General features: G+C 36.5%; 2 protein-coding genes across 3 annotated transcripts in view; both read right to left on the minus strand.

Moving 5' to 3' along the window:
* The window catches only part of LOC149740465 (uncharacterized), a 61068-nt gene extending 50247 nt beyond the window's left edge, over positions 1-10821 (minus strand). For both annotated transcript variants that reach the window (XM_089873054.1, XM_089873053.1), the window contains exons 1-19: positions 10674-10821; positions 10359-10518; positions 9928-10109; positions 9026-9322; positions 8559-8768; positions 7076-7261; positions 6524-6708; positions 6039-6201; positions 5447-5626; positions 4801-4961; positions 4316-4423; positions 3690-3861; positions 3149-3266; positions 2812-2956; positions 2443-2575; positions 2082-2278; positions 1493-1634; positions 933-1192; positions 592-744 (exon numbers count right to left, since the gene is read on the minus strand). In XM_089873054.1, coding sequence (XP_089729180.1) covers positions 592-744; positions 933-1192; positions 1493-1634; positions 2082-2278; positions 2443-2575; positions 2812-2956; positions 3149-3266; positions 3690-3861; positions 4316-4423; positions 4801-4961; positions 5447-5626; positions 6039-6201; positions 6524-6708; positions 7076-7261; positions 8559-8768; positions 9026-9322; positions 9928-10109; positions 10359-10518; positions 10674-10755 — 3234 coding nt within the window. In that variant the 5' untranslated portion in view covers positions 10756-10821. The remainder of the gene's footprint in view (positions 1-591; positions 745-932; positions 1193-1492; positions 1635-2081; positions 2279-2442; positions 2576-2811; positions 2957-3148; positions 3267-3689; positions 3862-4315; positions 4424-4800; positions 4962-5446; positions 5627-6038; positions 6202-6523; positions 6709-7075; positions 7262-8558; positions 8769-9025; positions 9323-9927; positions 10110-10358; positions 10519-10673) is intronic.
* A 435-nt stretch (positions 10822-11256) lies between these two features.
* LOC149740466 (uncharacterized) lies at positions 11257-19744 on the minus strand. The gene is made up of 17 exons (XM_089873055.1): positions 19342-19744; positions 19007-19130; positions 18384-18568; positions 18055-18220; positions 17802-17995; positions 17655-17739; positions 17082-17209; positions 16884-17018; positions 16266-16336; positions 16075-16202; positions 15878-16002; positions 14881-15084; positions 14504-14629; positions 14359-14426; positions 14164-14301; positions 13416-13515; positions 11257-12702 (listed from the first exon to the last, which is right to left on the minus strand). The coding sequence occupies exons 1-17, from the start codon at positions 19393-19395 to the stop codon at positions 12049-12051; spliced, it is 2685 nt and encodes an 894-aa protein (XP_089729181.1). The 5' UTR covers positions 19396-19744; the 3' UTR covers positions 11257-12048.
* Between the last annotated feature and the right edge of the window lie 1043 nt (positions 19745-20787).

A 20787-nucleotide genomic window follows, 5' to 3' on the forward strand; every position in this document is an offset into this window, starting at 1 on the left:
ATCTTACCAATACCATGAGTGCTGTTCTTTCAAACTTTGCTTTTTAGTAATATTTTATTTTTAAGTTTAAAAGATTTGTAAATTTTTTTTTATTATCCGGCGCCGTGGCGTAGTGGTTAGCGCGCCTGCCTGTAGCCATTAGGTAATGGGTTCAAGGCTCGTCGCTGCTACCATTTTGGGTGTATGTGTCCTTGGGCACGACACTTAACAACAATTGCTCCAACCCAGTGGTCACTAATGAATTGTCCAAATTATCAGCCATACATAAAAAAATGATAAAATCCAAAAAATATAATCACCCACAAAGTAACATACATGGTAACTTGTAAGCTGGCCCGAGGTGTTAAACTCGTGTGATAACGACTGTCGTTTTCCGGCCAGGCGAGGAAAAAGTAAGTTACATTCATTCATTCATTCATTCATTATTTTAAGCTAATAAACCACATTTTGAAATTTGAATGAGTTATTGATTTAAACAGTTTTAAACATGTGGGTGTCAATTATTGGAAAGCTTTAGAAAAAGACAGTAAGGTTAATGCGACAAACCAGGTGAAAAATGTGTAACAATAAAATGTGTAGTTGATGACTCACCTGTCCTTTGTATGTGCTTGGGACCTTCACTCTGACACCATTTCCATTGAACCATACTTTCAAACCATGTTGTGTGGAAAGCAATGTTGATCTACCAGATATTTGAATGTTGAACTGAGGAGAATGGTAGCTTGCGACTACGTTGCCATTCACCTAAAACAGGAAACAAAATAAACAGTTATGTTTTATGAATAAAATAACTTCAAGAAATTGTGTGAACAAAAAGCTTCACAAAAAGTGTTCAAATGCTATTATGTATAAATAAAATTGACAACAAAAATTGACATATTGTGCAATAAAACATTATTATATTATATATGCTTGATGAAACCACAACTTACCTTTACTACTCGATTCTTTTCCAACCTCACAGCCACTGTACCACCAAACAAAGTTACAGTGATATGTTTAATGAACGAAACACGAGTGTTGCTGCCTCTGTGTTCATTAGTGGCAACCACATGAAACCATCTTTGGTCATTAGTGGACAAAGTGTTGGTGCGTGCCATGGTGTAGGAGCAAGTCCCCATGAAGTCAAACCAACCACTGCCATCAAATGTCATGTAATGAGGATCTCCCCATGCCTTGCACAAACCATATCCTAAAATTTGTAAAATTGCGTTAAAATAAAATTTAAAAAATATCAAAGCTGTGATTATTTGTAAAAGTTCCTAAAAATTAAAAAAAAAATACATTAAAGCAGTGACTATAACTCTATCAAACATGTACTATTTCTAGAGATACAAAATGTTTAAATAAAACGAAGTCTGCACACTAAAAGCTAAAACACTTTAAAAATATTGCTTTGTTTTATTTTATTGAACCTAAATCTAAAAAATGATAAAAAAATTTAATTCCAAATAGTCTTACAGTGACAATTACTCATAAAAAGGTGACTAACCTGTTGGGACGCACGCAACTCTTCCAAACACATCTCTTCCACATCTTTCATTGCTTCCACATCTTGCTCTAACACAAGTCATCCTTCCTCTCTGGCACGTACACTTCCTCCCACAACCACTTGTGTAAGTCACATCACCATTCTTAAAATAAATTTTAAAAGTTACACTTGCTACACAATTATCAATGAATAAATGTCTCTTGCTTTATTCTCATTATCACACAGGTGTTCTGTTTCATACACTTTGTGCCAGCTTACCAGTTACCCGGAGACGTAACTTTGTGGGTGATTGTTTTTATATAGAACTTTAGGAATACAGATTAAAGTAAACATTATCTTTTTTATACAGAACTGTGAGGAAAGATGGGACACCTTTCGCACAAAATATTCAAATATCCTGATCGTGTTTCAAACAATTAACACTGGTCTAACGGAGTCCTAAGAAAAAGGTTTTATAATTCTTTAAATGTTCTTTGTTTACTACCAAATTAGCTGGAAAAATAGAATGGAAAGGGGCCCATCTACCCCTACCCTACTGTATAACTTTTTTTATACAAAACTACCAAAATTTAAGTTACAGTCCCAACACCTTATAATATTTTCCATTTTGTGAGCAACCACATTCAGATGTCCTGACACAGGTGTCACCAGAGAGAACATATCCAGAGTCACATTCACACTGTTCAACACACCGCCTATCGCAACTAACGGTTCGTGGTTGGGAGCAGGTACGTGGACATGAGGAACCACATGGGTTGTAGTGAGAATTTGGGCCACAAGATAATGCTAAAATAAAGAATAAAATGTAAAAAAAAACGCATTTATTAGTTTATAAAATAGTTTTCTATTAAATATATTAATGAATCAATATCAAACAAATGAAGCAGCGTTTATATATCATTGTTATCGATTTTTACACAACATATATGGTAATTTTTATAAGGACTTACGAGTATTTGTTGTGTTTCTCCATTCGGGACAAATTCTCGCACCCAATGCTTGACATATTTGAGCATAAGACCCAACATTGTTCTCAAGAGCAGCGAGTTCATCATTGTACACGCAAGCATCAAACACACAATCCTAAAGCAAAAGATGGATAAAATAAGCTGACTATGAGTTACACAGAAAACTAGGAACAATATACTCTACTGTTCAAAAAAACTGTGATGGGAAAACTTACACTATACATTTTTACGGAAACATATCATAAAATCCTTAAAATTTCAATTTGATTTTGGGATTTTTAAATTTCACATATGTCTACTCTAGTTTGTATTATAATGCTATATATGTTTCTTTTAAAATTTTAAACATACCCTTAAGAAAGGAGCAGGATCTGAGAGAGAGTGGCAACTTGCAAAGCAACCATTTTCTTCAGTAATAATCGAACACTGGCGACGGAAAACAGATTTTCTCGATGCCGGGCAAGTTTCATCTCTTGGTGGAAGTGCTCTGGTGCAACTGGAATAGAATACAAATACAATAATGAAAGAACTAAACAAACCAAAATAAAACAATTTTGAAAATATTGTTTCAACTTTTTTGTTAAAGCTGACAGATATGCAAAAATATACCAAAACATTTTTAAGCAAGAAATTCCAGTTGATCAGGCTGTTTAGTCAATGTCATTACCATCATCATTTAAATATTTACCCTGGTTTGCTTGAAGTTTGGAATTGGTTTCCAAACTGGGTTGGATCAGTTAAAATAATCCGTGTTCCTCTTCGAGTAAAATCGTCATCCGGATTTCCGTTATAGTTGCCACATAAACCTGGAGTGGTAAAATTTACAAATAGAATTTTTGTTTTAATTTGAAAATTTCATATCTAAATATTTTTCTTCTATGAAGGCTTATGCAAATAAAAAACAACAACAAAAATGACATGAACTTGAACTGCATTTTTTATCACTTCATATTTAACATTTTTTTTTACTTCGTGGTTGCTACTTTTATCACGATCACCGTTCAAAACCAATAGAGAAGTCATTAAAATATAAGTTATTATTATATAATTAAGGTATTTAATGATTTTTTATGCAATTTCTATACTCAGGTAAACAGATATCACACAAAAATGAAAAATAATTCGACCAGACTCTTTCTTCATGAGTTAAAATGAAAAGCAAAACTTTGGTTCTGCCTTCATGTTTAGTTAATATTTTGTTTAACTATGTTTAGAAAATCTTATCTTACCTTCAACAATTCCTGAATAAGTGCTCGGCATTCTGACAGTGAGATATGATTTGCCATCGTAGATAATTTTCATTTGGAATGAAGTTGTCAGGACGACAAAACGTCCGCTGAATTTAATATTAACACCACTTGAAGAGTGAGAAAATGGAAGATTGACTGTTTCACTATCCACCTGGGTATATAAAGTAGTCAGTATAAGGTATTGCAAAAATTATGTACATTTAAAACTAATAAAAAAAATATTTGGCAAAACTAATATTAAAATAAAAAAGGACCTCGGAGACACAGCTTTTAAAGTCTCAAATATCAGGGCTTCAAAACCTTTTAATCTTCTAAATTTCTATGTGCAGTACTTTGTGTAAAATTGGTATTCTCTCGGGAACCCCCAAAATTCTGTTACCCCGAGTTTAGAAAACCTAACATATATTACAATTTGTCATTTAGTGAAACATCACTAATTAGGTTTAATTGCTTTGGTCCCAACATAGCGACTTTAAGATTTTAACACTAAAAGGTTATTAAAATTTATTTACATAATATCCAAAATAATACAAAATAACCTCTTTAAAAAAAATTCATACAAAAAACCTAAAGCACAAAAAAAAATATTTAACATAAATTATTACTTGAACAACTTTTCCCTTTAAGAGTTCGATAACGATTCCACCAACGCGTACGATAACTTTGCGGAGCCATGACACTCTTGTGTTTCCTCCCCTATGTTCATTGTCAACCTACAAAATAAAACATTTCAAAAAATTGACCTTTTTTATTTCCAAGATATTTGTTGCTTATTCTGAAAGTTTTCATTTAATTCTGCTTGCAGAAGATTTGTGTTTGTTACTGCATCGTTGATTGAAAGAGACTAGTGACAGTAGTTTAGTTGGGTAAGCTTTTAATTTAGTATATTTTGTCATTACATTTTATTATAATGAACCAAGAATCCTTAAATACTAATGCTAAATCAGAGCCAATTCGTGGAATGCATCACAGTTAAAAAAAAGAAATAAAAATTTTTTTTAATTCTGCGCTGATAATAAAATGACAGATAAAACAACACAAAGCAAAAACGTATTAAAAATCAAACAAATAAATTTAATTAACATCCCACCTCGACTACAAAGGGTCTTAGGTTACTGCCATGTGGCACAGATGATGCCTTGACCAACACATAAGAACAAACGCCTTGATAATCAAACCTCTTCCCATCAAACGTACAATAATGTGGGTCACCGACCGCATAACACGATTTGAATGTTGGCGTAACTGGACCTGCGATAACAGATTCGAGTTTGATCGAATTTGAAGTTGTTGTAGTTAAGTAAACGACTTAATTGGGAAATTCCAAGTTTTTTCTGTCTCGGGTATTTCCCCTGGTCATTATGACGTGTTTGGTTTTATAATAGAGTTATAGTAGATTCTACATCATTAAAGTGGTAAGAGTACTATTAGTCCTGCATTTATATTTTTGTTGTTTAGCATAAGCTATCTTGATATTTTAGGACTTTTTTATTTACCAGAACATGTTTAACCGACATATTACGCCTAAAGGTGGCTGTACACAGTATCCGGAATTCATCCGTTTTGTCTGTTTTGTCCGGATTTCGCTGTCACATGCGGAACTCGGTAATGGGTTTGCATACGACCTCGCAAGCGAATTCGCATGCCGGATACTGTGTACACTATACAGTCACCTTCACCCGATAATGTGCTAAAGATGTCCCATATTCCCCCACAGTCCTAAATATTATAGTTACCTCTGCGCTCGCAAGTCGGAGCCGAGCTTGACCAAGAACCGGAGGACCCGCATCGTACTCTGGCTTGCCCAACTAATCGATAACCGGTGCGACAGGAATATGTGACGTAATCGCCTGGATTGTGCTGGGATCTTGTTGGTGAAACGGTACCGTAAGATGGCGCTGTAGGCACAGGGCAACCTGGGACAATAGAATTATTTTAAGACGCTGAATAATTGATTTGAGAAAATACGAAACTAAATAACAGGGAAAATGATGTAATACGTTAAATACTTGCTTAATTTGAGAAAAGGCAAAAATAAAAAAGGGAAAAAATAATGTAAGGCGTTGTTGTGTTTGGTTTTCGCTTGAATATTCGTACAACAAATATACAATATAATTGCAAACTGCGTGGTCGGGAATCGAACTATTGTCGTCCATTAAGTATAATCAATATTATTTTTAATAAGTTGCATGAGCGTAGATGTGCCATGGTGTGTAGGTCACTACAAACCTCTAACAAGCACAACACAACCTAATCAAACTTTAATTACAAACATTATCCAGATTACAGCAAAGGTGAAGTTCAAATTAAAGACGATTTTTTTCTTACCTGCTCCCACGGCCCGCCAACGTATGTCAAAACCTTTTTTGTTGACGCTGCTGTCAGAATGAAAACGTAGTGTTGCACTTCTGCCTGTGCTTCTGTATGTTCGACGAGTAAAATATCCGCACAGCTTTAATATTCTTGTGTTTCTGCTTGTTCCGTTAAAAATCTGCCAATATGAACGTGTTTTAATTTGTTTTTTTTTTTCGGCAATTATTAATTTTTCGGCACGTTTATGAAAAAAAAGAGTCTTTTTTTATTCTCACGCAGGTAAATTCTGGACTAGAAGCAGGCGAACTAACCACTTTGCACATGCGTCGGTCGACGAAAAGTATACTTCATAACTATCTGCCAGAACGCCCTTAAAATTTTTTCCCCTTATATTCGAGAAAAAATTCATATAATCTTGAAGTGGCAATTCAATGTTCGTAATATAGCTGTAGCCTATATACGGGTTTCATTATAAAACAATAACACGCACAAGCCTTTACCTCTAAATAATCGTATCTGCAACGTCGGTTTGCTTCCAGAGCGAATTTCTCAATTGTAATCTCTATTGTTTGACCAGCGTTGACAGTTATCTCCCAAGTACAGTCTTTGTGGTTTGGATAATTGTTGGGGTAGTTCGGGCTTTGAATGCGACCTGACGTCTGTCCGACGATTTCACCCCCGCAATCTATAGTAAGAAAGAGATGTGTTCATGTTCATTAAATATTATGCTTTTCCAGTAATAACCTACGTATCATATACTTCATGTCATTTATTACACAAACGGTTTAAGAAAGAAATGTGTATAGTATAGGATGGGGGAAGATGGGACACCATTTTATCTATTTTCTCGTCCTCCTTGATATGTAAACAAAGAACATTCAAAGATTTATAAAACCGTTTTCTCCCGGCTTCCAATGACCGTTGGTAATTGTTTAAAATACGATCAGGGTGTTTGGGTATTATGTACTAAAGGTGTTCCGTCTTACCCCACCCTACTAGATTTTCTCCCCAATCAATTTCACCTTTAATTTTCTTTATATCAAAAAACTCACCTCTAGAAACCACAGCGCATGTGGGGGCCGAACCTGACCATTGCCCGTTACTCATACACCTGATAGGTGATCGGCCAACCAACGAGTAACCAGAGTCGCAGGTGAAGGTCGCCATTGAACCGACTGGCCAGCTGGTTCTCCTTGGTGTTATGGTTCCATGAGATAATCGAGCTAAACCCCTGCATCCTGTGATTGATAATGTTAATTTGATTTATATCTCTTCGAATAAAAGCAAAAGACAAATATTTACAAAAACGAAAAGATGGGAATAAGCAACAAAAACACGCTTCGTGTAAAATCTGTTTAGATTTTTGTGGTAATAATATTACTAAAACGTATACAACTAAAACGTTAATAAACCAAACATATACTACATATATGAATTCGTGTAATTTACGTAATAGAGCGTGAATTAAAACGCAGACGCAGTTTTTTGCGTTGTAGAGCGAAATCCAAGTGTATATAACCTTCAATTAAAGCCTCGTGTTTTACTTGAGGCGGATAATTTGAGAAGTACACACTCGATGTACTTGAATTTAATAACCTTTTCTAAATGGCGGTCGCGCGCCTTTAAGTGCTATTACGTAAGTGCATAATAGGTTTTAAAGCCTTCTTCAAATTGCCACTTCGGATTTCCGTGTATGACCAGTCATTAGTATTGGTAAAGACACGAAACTTGACAAATTAGCGTCCTATGTGTGACTAGCGTTGGTTAATTATGGTTTTCGTGGTGTTACTTACGAATTGTCGCGGTAAAATCACAGTTCACATCTGTGGGAGAATTTCAACCAGCGGGAAATGAAAAAGAAAATTACCGGAAACGAAAAACCGAACGCGTTTGATGTGGTAACGAATATAAGCGGATAAGAGAAGCACTATTAGAAAACAGGAAATTAAATAAACGCATGAGACTATTAATTGAAAAACCATTTGCCCCCTTGTAAATTAATTATTTTTTTAAATAAAAAACCTGGACTTTGGTTCAAATATACTCGAAGTGTTGTAGTCTTAGTAAATTAACACACAAAGTACAATGCAACAGAAAATTGAACACATTATGTGCCACAACCACAGGATAAATTCACCAATATATACGGTAGGTTAGGTTAAGATGGTACATTTCTCGTCCCATTTGGTAGTAAACAAAGAACATTCAAAAAAATGTTTAACCGCAGCCTGGCGACTTTAAAAAGAATCGTTTATTGTTTGAAACACGACCAGAAAATATGAAATACTTTGTATTGTGGGGTGGGGAAAGATGGGACACCATTTTATTCTATTTTCTCGTCCTATTTAGTAGTAAACAAAGAATATTCAAAGCATTATAAAACTATTTTCTCACGACTCCCGTAGACCGTTGTTAATTGTTTAAAACACGATCAGGATATTTGGATATTCTGCACTAAAGGTGTCCCCTCTTCCCCCACAGAACTATATGATATATTCCACCTTACCCTACAGAATTCTATATTTCATTAAATACCTGATGAGCTGGTGACACACGTTGGTACTCTAGATGGCAGCCAAGCGCCATTTGCTTGACAGGTTGTTCGACTAACCCCTCCACTAAGTGTTTTACCACTTGGGCAAGTGAATCGAATGTATTCGTTCGTATTGAATATCGACTTCGAGGAAGGCCATGCATTCACACCGCTTGGTATAGTAGGGCGTCGGCATGGAATTCCTGATGCGCCTGAAAAAAAAACGTTGGATTTTTTGCATTTACTCGAAACTCATAAGCAATACCATATATGAAATTTTACAGAACTCCTAAATATAAAGAATGTGCTTAATTATATATAGTTATTTTAAAAAGGCCAAAACAGAAATGTGAAAATATATCTATAATTTTGTTCCGAATTTTTTGGCCATGAAACGCCCATATTTAAGTTTAAGTACAAGAAAGGTGAATGTAAATATAAAAATGTTAAATAAAAACAATATGCTCACCGCCTCTGCAGCAATATCGAACTTTGTAATCCTTGCATGTTCTGCTGGTCATTAAGGACTGCTCGGAATTCAAACAAGTCATTCCGTAACTCAAGCTGTTCCTCATGGCGTTGCCAGCTCTGTTATAAGACCCCCCTGTCTTCATTTGGATCTGCATACCAGTCGGGGAGCTGCAGGCCGACCTCGACCTGCTCCGGTGCGTAGAAAGTAACTCGTAGTCGCCAGTGCCAGATGGGTTGTCGATGTCCAACCAAGAACCCCATGAGTTTGCAAGGCAAGTACCAACGGTGTCTGTACCTGTTAAATAGCAATGAACATATAAACATTTGACTGCCTTTAATGATGCTCCGTTTCTACTTCTACTATTTCGCCATATTTGTGCTATATTTACATTTTTTGCATTTTTAACATAAAGTAGGGCAAAGGAAGATGGGACACCTTTGCATTCTATTTTCGCGTCCCATTCGGTAGTAAACAAAAAATATAAAGAATCCTAGCACAATATCCTCTCGACTCCCGTAGACCATTGTTAATTGTTTAAAACAGGATAAAGATATAGTCGGGTGGGGGAAGATGGGACAACTTTTTATTATATTTTCTCGTCCCATTTGATAGTAAACAAAAAACAATTAAAGAATTATAAAGCCGTATCCTCACGACTCACATAAACCGCTGTTAATTGTTTAAAACATGATCAAACTATTTAGACATTATGTGCTAAAGGTGTCCCATCTTTCCCCACCATACTATACTTGGATATTATATGCGCTAAGGTATCCCATTTTTTAGGATGCAATAACTTTTATCCTATTTTCTCGTCCCATATGGTAGTAAACAAATGTCCCGTTTTTTACCCATCGTACTATATGTGATTATAATATAGCTAAGCATGGTCGGCATACCTGGATTTCCGCATCTGAACTGTAACTGGACGTATTTGTAAGTTCCTCTGCATGGGTCGCCTTGAAACCGTGTGTTAGATGCTGTGATTGTACACGACCGCCTGCCGTTACACCGAGCCCATACGATCGGTAAGGCTTTGGACGACTTGCACCTCCGTGTTCTCATAGTTGACGATGGACAGCTGAGGGAAATAATTTTACAGTATTTTTTGGTAAAATATTTTACGAATGAGTGTTTTTATTTCTGCAATTTTAAGAAAATATTTAATTTCTGAAACTTTGATAAAGTATTTTGTTTCTGCAACTTTTTATAAAAGGTTTGTAAATAATTTCTAAACAAAACCAATAAATAATAAAATGGGGCAAGATAGCTCTTTCCGTAAATCTCCATTTAAACGGCACCACCCCACCCTTTTTATACAAACACTTACGTTGAACCGTCTCGTCTTCCATAAAACGCATCTTCGATGAGAATGACGTGTCCGGCAGAGACACATCGAATAGTTTTGGTCCTGCCTTCACAAATCGTGTTCACGAAACTGTATCGTGATCGTGGTATCATGGACGCCCATGAGGAAGATGTATGTGATCCTGTTGGGTGTGAAAAACATGACTTATTAGTTAATTAGGTGTAGTTTTTTAACCCAAATAAAAAAAATATAAAAAAATAGGTGTACTTAAAATGAATTCTAACATTTTCAAAATGTATAAATTTTTACATTAAATTTAAGCCAAACGCAATGTACCTGTTGCTGAAGAATAATGCACCAAACATAAAGACACTATAAATGCCAACGAGATAACACTTAAAAGACCTGTAGTCGTCATGACTGACAGGCAGCGTGGTAAAATCTTCGTTTACGAGAAACGAAAACTAGATTGAAGATCTAATCTGGCGCGCTTATATAGTTGGAGGTAATGAACATGTTACTTCGGCCTTTCTTCTTCACAGGGTCTGAGTGAGTCAGATTTCTATAATTACAGCCGCCCACCAGATTGGACTAATCATCTTAAAAATAGGCAGCAATTAGAATTGTTTAATTACGACTGACCCGTACGTGAAGCCGAGCGCCAAGAACGTACACCTCGTTAAAGCCATGTTTCGGGCCGGCAAATTATAAGTTAGGGTCGGCCTAGATACGTGGGGTACCGTGCGTATTACTCTGTTCTGTTGAGGTAATTGGCTAGTGCATTTGATATTAGTGGTTTGTACCGGACAGGCCCGACGTCTATCCGGTTTTACTTGGATAAGGTCACAGTTTAAAGTTGTATTTTTGACCTGAGAACACATGACCTCGATCTACCGACCGTGGGTATACGTCAATGGTATTTGACCGTAATTGGTTTAATAAACTTAAACGAACGTTAATCTTAACAAATGTGGTATGTAATTTATACGCAAAAACGTCTGATGTCGTAGGCTAGAATAATATAATGCAATTGCTTTGTACAAAGTATGTCGTAGTTAATGTTCGGTAACTTTTGTGTAAAACGTAAAAGAAACTTATTTTGATTGACTTTAAAGTTTATAAAAAAAGACACACAGAACACGCAAGTGTAAAAACTTATTATAAAAACACGTAAATAGTAATAAAAACAGACAAATGTTATAAAACATACACATGATAGAATAAACGCCAAGTAGAAACAATGCTAAAATTATAGACTTTTTTAGGTGAACCATAAAAAGTGTACAGTTTGCCAGCAGTGGAATCTGCGTCTAATATTCAGTAGGGTGAAGCAAGGATAGGACACCTTCAGCACATAACATCTAAATATGCTGATCGTGTTTAAAACAATTAACAATGGTCTATGGGAGTCGTTTACTACACGAGAAAATAAAATAAAAAGGTGTCCTATGTTCCCCAACCCTACTATATGCGAACGCGCAAGCTTATACAGCGCTGCATAAGCTTCGTGGAAGATAATGCACAGTAATGCAAAAATTACTCAAGCCTGATAAAAGTAAAAAAGTAAGAACAAATACAATGAACTTATCAAATACACTTTTACAGTGCGTGTTCACACAAAAAATTAAAGTAAAATCCATCTGTCATTTTAAACTTTGTTTGCGCTACATTTCGAAAACAAGAATGCGTCATAATTAAACAAATTATTTTTTTAATTAAATTTGGATGTCGTTTTACCATATAAGTGAAAGGGAAAGCCCCGGTGTTGGTTTATGCTTTTAAAGTCTTCGCCATAAAAACAATAATCCTTTGAATCACCACCGTTATCTTTTCCTATGGGCAATGGACTAGTTGGAGTTAGGGCCGATTCACCATCGCTATTTCTGTCAATCTGCATAGGTTCGCCACGTAAATTTATATACGACTGATTCTCAAACATTAAACAATCGTTCGGTGTCTTCTGAAATCGTTCGGTCGACGCTGGTGCCAGTATTTTCTGGCATGCCTTTAGTTTTTTATGTCGTTTAATAGGAGGAGGGACCAGCAAAACAGTGGGCACTTCCCTTCTGTGCTCAGACATAACACGCGCGGGTGATTCTTTGAATGAAATGTTCGGAAGGGCGCCGTCTAGCGTATCGTAATATGAAAATTCTACAGTTTGTTCTTTAGACACGGAATCTTCATGTTCTTTTACAATTACATCCGAGCAGGCAGCCATTTCTTCAACGGACTTCACTTCATTCGAAGATTGACTTGTAGATGCAGAAGTGCTTGTCGCTGATTCTCCACTTCCACTCGACGATGACGTAACAACGTCTGTGACGTCACACGGACAAGGCGATTCATCGCGAGGAGACCGATAACTCTAAATAGTCACACATTTGCTTTATTAAAGAAACCGCATTTCCTACTATGTCATTATAGAATAGACAGTAAATTTTGGTAAAAATACTCTGCCCAAAGCGGTTTCACTTTTTTTGCCTAAAAGTAACAGTATTATTACCAATCAGACAACGTTTTGCAACAATCCGTTGTGGGCTTATCAGTTTTTAGGCAAGGCACTTATAGCGACAATTGCTTTACCCCGGTGGCCTCTTATGGATTATTTAAAATTTAAAAATTTTACCTAAATACATCAAAATCACGCATAAAGTTGCATATGCTGGTAACTCGTAAGAAAGTGTTTAAAATACAGAACACTAGTGTTATAAAGATCGTTTCTCACCCAGCGATAAATACATAAGTTACATTTTATCCATTACATATAATTAGTTTAATGGGAAGAAAAATATATTTGGTAATTATACCAATTGACCAACCAAAGATAAAACGTGCATTAATAAGAGTAAAGAAGCATAAAACTATTTTCTTAATAAAATAGGAGGACAAAACTATTTTTTGGGTCAATTAAAAATAAACTGCAATTCCAAAATAAGCCCGATGATACAATTTTTATCTCACAGGCTTTGGTTTAAAACCTAAAGCAATCGATAAATACAAATATAAAAACTTAATGCAAAAGGTTAATGAACAATTCTAACTGACAATATTAGTCATCGAATGTTATTAAGTGCTTACCTGCACTACCTCGCCTTGTGGGGATAACATAAAACTTAACTCATCAAATTTACTTCGTTGACCTGGTTTCCAATGCCAGCATGAAAGCATAACGTCGTACCTGGAAGCAATATCACTGTTAGTATAGTAGAGTGGGGGAAGATGGGACACCTTTAACACATCATATTCAAATAGCCTGATCGTATTTTAAACAATTAACTACGGTCTGTGGAAGTCGCGAAGATAGGGTTTTATAATTCATTGAATGTTCTTTGTTTCCTACCAAATGGGCGGAGAAAATAAAATAAAAGGGTGCCCCATCTCCCCCCACCCTACTATATGATGTTTGTACACAGTCTACTTTCACGTGATAATTTTATATTATTAGTGTCCCCAGAATGGAGATTGCTGGTGCAAAATATGAATTGTATTGCTTATTTTTAAAATGTACAGTTGATTTGCACAGTAGAGCGAGCATGTGTGCAGTTGCTAAGAAGGACTATGGAAAATTTTGCAATGCAGCAAACTGAAATCAGATCGGCTATGCAGCGATTTGCACAGCCACAAGCACTATACAGTAGAAAGATTAATTATTTCATGTAAAAGTAACATGACGCTTTTCGGCGGGAAAGCGCTAACGGCAAATAACAGATGTTGAGCGCTAAAGACATCTGTAGGCGAGCTTTGTAAAACACGATAGCATAATTGGTAACGTTACAGTTTCTCTCACTTAATAATACCCTATATTATTTTTATTCTGGTTACTTACAGCTTTTCATTTGCAATGTCAGGACTGGGTAACCTCATTCCGTGTTTCAATTCATCGTACAAATCTTTTGGTGCCACGTGTGGATAGGGTTCTTCACCAAACGTAAAAATCTCCCAGACCAGAACACCAAACGACCAACTAAAAAATGATTTGCAATTACTTATAAAACTTTGGGTCGAAACGTAAAAGACTTACATATCCGAAGCTATCGTATACTTGTCAAACATTAAAGCTTCTGGGGATGTCCACTTGGCTGGTTTTTCCTATTCAAAACCACAGTATTAAAACAATACGTGTCATTTTTTTTATTTCATACAAACAATATTGAAAATCTGCTTACCCATCGACTACACACACGGTAATAACCTTTCTGCGCGACATGCTTCGACAACCCGAAGTCCCCGATTTTAACCACTTTATTTTCGGTCAGTAACACATTTCGGGCGGCGAGATCCCGATGTAATATCTAAACAATTAGAAAAAGAAGCGATAATACCACAGTATTTTACCTCTAAATTATTAACATTTAAACCGAGCGTAAGAACTTGAAATCGTAACAGTGCGTATGTGCTATCGTATAACGTTTGGCGAAAGAATCCATATTGCTAAAATAGTAGGTATTTCCTCGAAGTTTAAGAATATACGTTTTCTAAGTTTAATATTAGGTATTTTTTTAAAGCTTTTTTTTTTTCAATTTAAAAAAATCGTAGTGCCAACCTTTTTGCTACAGAGATGCTCCATGCCAAGAGAAACCTGGTAAGCAAAAGAGATAAGTTCGGAGACCCGGCCGTCGTGGATTGAGAAGGAGGCAGATGCTTGGTCCTCCGCAGAAGACTTGCATCGGAGCAAGTAAGAACGTAGGTTTCCTCCGGACGCAAGTTCCATTACCAATATTGGAGTCAATGTATTCGGACTATTACTCTGATCAAAGAGATAAAACGAGTGATGTATGTCACGCTATATAGTAGAGTGGGGGAATATGGGTCACCTTTTCATTCTTATTTCTCGTCCCATTTGTGGTAAGCAAAGAACATTTAAACAATTATTAAACTGCATCCTCACGACTCACATAGACCGTTATTAATTGTTTAAAACAAGATCAGGGTATTTGGATATTATGTATAGTAGAGTAGGGTAAGATGGGACACTTTAAGCACATAATATCCAAATATTCTGATCGTGTTTTAAACAATTAACAACGGTCCACGGGAGTCGTGAGGATATAGTTTTATAATTCTTTGAATTTTTTTATGTTTACTACTAAATATGACGAGAAAATATAGTTAAAAGGTGTCCTATCTTACCCCACCCTACTCTACTAAAGGTGTCCCATCTCTCCACACCCTACTAAATAAGACTGTTTCGAGATGTATTCAGAGTACATGCGCCAAAATGGGTGTTACACAAGAGTGCATGGTAATTTCTTGATGGTGCATCGATAAAGTAAAGTACAAAACATGTTTTCACAATATTGAATTAATCTATGAATAAAATACGAGTAAATAGTTATATAATATATAAACTAAAATCAACAAATCGCCTAAGTTTGAAGCTCACTGGCAACAGTTTAACTGCTGCAATTAGAACGGGGAAGTGTAAACGGATCTGGGAACAAGCGAGGAAACCACTCGCGATTCGGTGGGAAGCTGTTATACTGTTGAATCATGCAGCAAATCGCTCATAGCAATTACTATGCATGTAGCGAAAGACTTACGTTTTTGGTCAAAACATCCAAAACACAAGTGCCAATAACGGAAATGACGTTTTCATGTCCGGTTGCTTTAATCAAAGTTGCTGCTTCTTCAATAAAATGGCGAAGGTCTGGAGCCCGAAAATCATCTGTAACGTTTATTAAAAATTGGGGTTTTATAGCATGTTAGGGTTTCGCTAACGTTAGTAAAATCTAAAGACCTTTTAAAACTTTGACTGCTACTGTGACAGAGTTTTCGTCGTTCGTTTTCAGCGACCCGCTGTAAACTTGGCCGAAAAATCCGCTTCCCAACAAACTGGATGATTCCTGACTTGTGTCGCAAATGAGTCTGTCAATGTTTGAAAGTTACATATCTGGATACTGTGTTATAATGAATGCTGCTATACCGTACCTATCACGTGACATTTCTAGATTTTTCACCAATTCCAAATCGTCGGCAGAAAAGGTGGAAAAATCACTGAACTGTAACAGAACACGTGGTTAGCAGAATTGTTTTACGGGAGTAATCAACTAATGTGCATGCTTATTATATATTGCATCATTTCAATGGCGGTTACTATTTGTTTTGCTCTGGCTTCTGTAAATCTAAGCATCCAATAACCAATTTCCTTCTCGTATTACCAGTATGTGCATTTTACTCGCAAAAGGACGGCGAGACTGCGATACATAAAAGACTATACAGCGCTGGAATAATTTATAGCAAATGGTTTGGTAATTTTCCTGATACAAATAAAAGGTTTTGAAAAAATATTCTCAAATGTGTGACTTCACAATTAACTTTATTTTGAACTTAAAAGCCGCGCCGTTTATGATGTGAGTACATTTTGCAGAACGGAAAATGCTGCTCACGAACTAAAATGCAAGGTGTGTGAAACAATTGAAAGGAAACTCTCTTTCCTTGCAATAATTACGCTAGTGTTTCCTCGGTTCTATTACCAGTAAAAGATTGCGAAATTTAGAAATGAATTTTTTACCGAAAATGCTAGGTATATCTTATGTTTTAACTAACCGTTATGTACGTTGTAAGATCCACAGTTGGACTCGTGGAATCAGAACTTCTCTTGCTATCTATGTTCTCTTCGTCTGTGCCTTCCTTCTCATCGTGTTCCGATAAGTATATAAACATGTTGCTACCACAGGGAACCTATGTGGTAGTGACTATTAAAATACTGTACAAAATTTACGGTAAAATTTAAAAACTGTTTACTTGTTTTCGAGTCTTCGTTTTCGCCACATGCAAAAACGAAACTGCGGTCAGCAAAATCACGGCCAGAGCTGCTGCCAACGAAACCGTTACCACGAAGTCAGTTTTCCGGAACAAGAACTCATGGAGAACTGTGGGTTAAATCTTTATGTAGTTTATCGCATTGTTATTGATATGTTAAATTACAAAATTAAATACCACAAATACGACAAAGGAACGTATAGTACTGTGGGGTAGGATAGAATACCGTTAAAACCTATATTTCCTGATCATTTTTTAAAATTAACAAATAACAATATTATTTCAGAGTCGCGGGGTTACGATTTTTACTTCTGTAAATATTCTTTGTTTACTACCAAACAGGACGAGAAAAGTTAAGGAAAGCATAACGTCCCATTTTAATGAATGACATCATGTTCTATCTTACCCCACCTTACTAAACTTTATGATCATGTTCCATCTTACCCCACCCTACTAAACTTACAGATATTTGTAGCAAGCTGAGCGTATTTTAAGTATGATATATTATCAGCATTCGTTAACCTTATACACATAGACCAACTTTCACCTACGCACGGTCAGTAACTATGAATGATCTCTGAAATCCTCCATAGACATTTGTGACAACACACACGTAACTCCCGGACCCGCGAACCCTGATCTGCAAGAAAATTTGATTTGATTTCATTCATTTAAGCAATGCTTCACTGTGAATGCTTTTACCTCAGTTCGGTCACCTATGTGAGTTCCGTTAAGTGACCACGAGACGTGAACTGGGGAGTCTCCTCGTACTATGTAATCACAACGAAGGGATCGGTTCGTTGAAGAAGTAGAGTTGACATGCCGAACTCCGCTAAGCAACGTCATATCAGAAGAACCATAGACTGGAAACTCTGTAATTGGCGCGGAACGTCCTTCTGGAAATCAAAGGCAGCTTATGTATACGGAGTGAAACGTAGTAATAGAAACTGTATACCTTGATTGACAACTAGGACGAAGAAGAGCTTTTGCTGTACCACCTCAGTGTCATTTGCGCGGTGTGCTTGACAGGAGTAGATACCGGTGTCGTTCATCGTAGCGTTTCTTATATAAAGTCTTGTATTCATAAGAAGCGGTCTCTTCTTACAACCGAACGGGTAGTACTGCAAGTACAAGTTAAAGGGTTAAGTATCTTATACACAACACACTGCAAATTTTCTCAATACACAACGAGTGCTCGACTAATTAAATGAAACAGAACAAGTTATCGCTATAAAAGCGAGAAAAAAATCACTGTAAAGTTACTGCTAAATAACACATATTTACATGTTGGTTTATCGCCCTCACGTCGTTCTCATACTTTGTCCACTTCATGGTGATGGGTGGGGAGTTCAAGTCTCCCATAAATATTGGGTTGACGTATATTAAATCCATACAGTTCAACTTAATGTTGTCTCCCACATGGCGCTCAATGGTGGTGTCGACATCCCCATCCCAAAAGTAGGAACCACCTAGAGAACATATACCACAGATTATAATGTATTGTAGGATAGGGGGTGGAACACCTTTTCATGTATTTCTTGTAAGCAATGAACATTCAAAGAATTATAAAAACGTATTCTAACGACTCCCATAGACCGTGGTTAATAGCTTAAAACACGATTAGGATACTTCGATATTATGTGCTAAAGAAGTCCCATCTTACTTCACAGAACTATATAAAGCGTTTAGTTTACATTTAGGGTTGACTAAAAAAATGCGACCGACGCATTACTTATATCCCTGCTGTGTATAGGGACGTCATTCCTTATGGTATGGTACAGTAACTATTTAGTTACTCCCATCATGAATTTACAATTTGACTTTGGGTATATCCCATGTGCCACAGTAGTAAGTCAAGAATTCTGTTTCTGCCGAATATTTAAAATTATTACGAAATCGCAGCATACCTGGATCCGGAGTCGTATACACATGTTTTGCTTTCATTTTTGCGCACTTTCTTTGTGAATTTCGAATTAAATTGAGTTTTCTTGCTTCAGTTAATGTCATGAGGGAGCATAAGATCATCAAAGTCTACAAAGTGAAACCAAAATGTTATCGTTACAGCATATAGTGTCAGGCAAAATATGAGTGGCCTAATTAGTTCTTTAGATTGTACCAACAATTATTGCTATATGCACAATGCTCTGTCTACGGTTGCATGCGTTTCATATAATTTATAGTAGCACTATATAGATATACAACGGCATTTACAAATATGAGTACATGAATAAGTGGAACTCACAAATATCCTTCGAACGTTTGGTATATCACAAGTCCGCCAATGTCCATCGGTCATACTTTTGCCGTTGCTTGTCGCATGCTGGGCTCACAGGTGTTTCCACTCTTACTCGAGTTGAAGCACTCGCATCACGGTTTTGCCGTTAGTGGCAACACTGGATATCACTCTCTTGCTGTCCCAGCAATAACATGGCTACACAACCACTATAGAAAACAAACCTAAAACGAAACACAGCCTGGAAACCCGAATGTGTATGTGTTAAAAGTCAACCATCAATTACACACACTGCGGAAGTATGCTGAACCTCAAAGCGACACACTGATCGGCTTTCCTGCGCTACAAACTTCCCTCGCTGCTAAAGCCTTTGCGATAATTGTACTCGCCCACAAACCTGCGGTGTGAGACTTCCCCGAATTTTGCCGCTTAACTTCCCCTCGTGTAACTTAGACTAAATCGCAATCCATCTCGGGTCAATCTAAGTTCCAAGCACGTGTTCTGTCGGCACCTTCTCTCTTAGTGCTAGAGGCACACACGCATGGTGTATTTGTACAACTACAAATACAGCATGCGTGGCCCATGGGCTGCAAAGTATCAAATTATTACGACGTAAAACGAATACATATTCGGTGCTTGGTAACATCACCCATACGTAAGATTACGTTATTATACGTTATGTATTACCATAGTACACTTAAAACATATCTTTTAGTATACTCTGGTATTACATAAGAATAATGTTAAAAAGGAAATGTCGCCTTTACAGCCCTACTTTCTTTCTTAAAAGTGAAGGCTGCTACTAAAACGAAACGAAGTGAATTAATTTCTTTGAATAGGGAGTTTTAAACACATTTTACAAATGGGCATGGCCGCTGTTCGAGTAGGAAATGAGTAGCGATTTTGTCTTTCAACAAAGCAATGCTGAGCGTTAGACATCAAAATCATTATACAGTAGAAGGAAAGTGGGACATGGGGTAAAGTGAGAATATTTTTTTTCAGTCACATGCACTCGGAGAGAAAAATATGAGAAGTGGCTTATTCAAAATACATTTTCCTGAAACTTTTGCCAATTAACAAAGGTATGACATAGTACAAATCCATGGTATCACCTAAAAATCGTCATGCATTTTTGAAATAGGTGGCAATATGTGCTTATATATGTGTTCCACTTTTTACCACTGTTATACTATATATAATTTATGTGACGATGAAACATGATTTGATAGTGGTATAGGCAGGCCAATTAATTTAAATCTCCAATGACTCAGCAATCGATAGTGTCCACATCATAGTACTCTCTTAGGAAAGCCGATCAGTGAGGATATATATATCTTAGGAGAGTACTATGGTCCACATGCCTGCATATATATCGCCTTCATGCATTTCAATGAAAGCCGATCAATTTCTGTTTTGCAGCTGGAATTCATCGGACTGACTTGTCACCAATGCACC

This window comes from Ciona robusta, chromosome 2, assembly GCF_009617815.1.
Source record: "Ciona robusta chromosome 2, ASM961781v2".
Classification (NCBI taxonomy): Eukaryota; Metazoa; Chordata; class Ascidiacea; order Phlebobranchia; family Cionidae; genus Ciona; species Ciona robusta.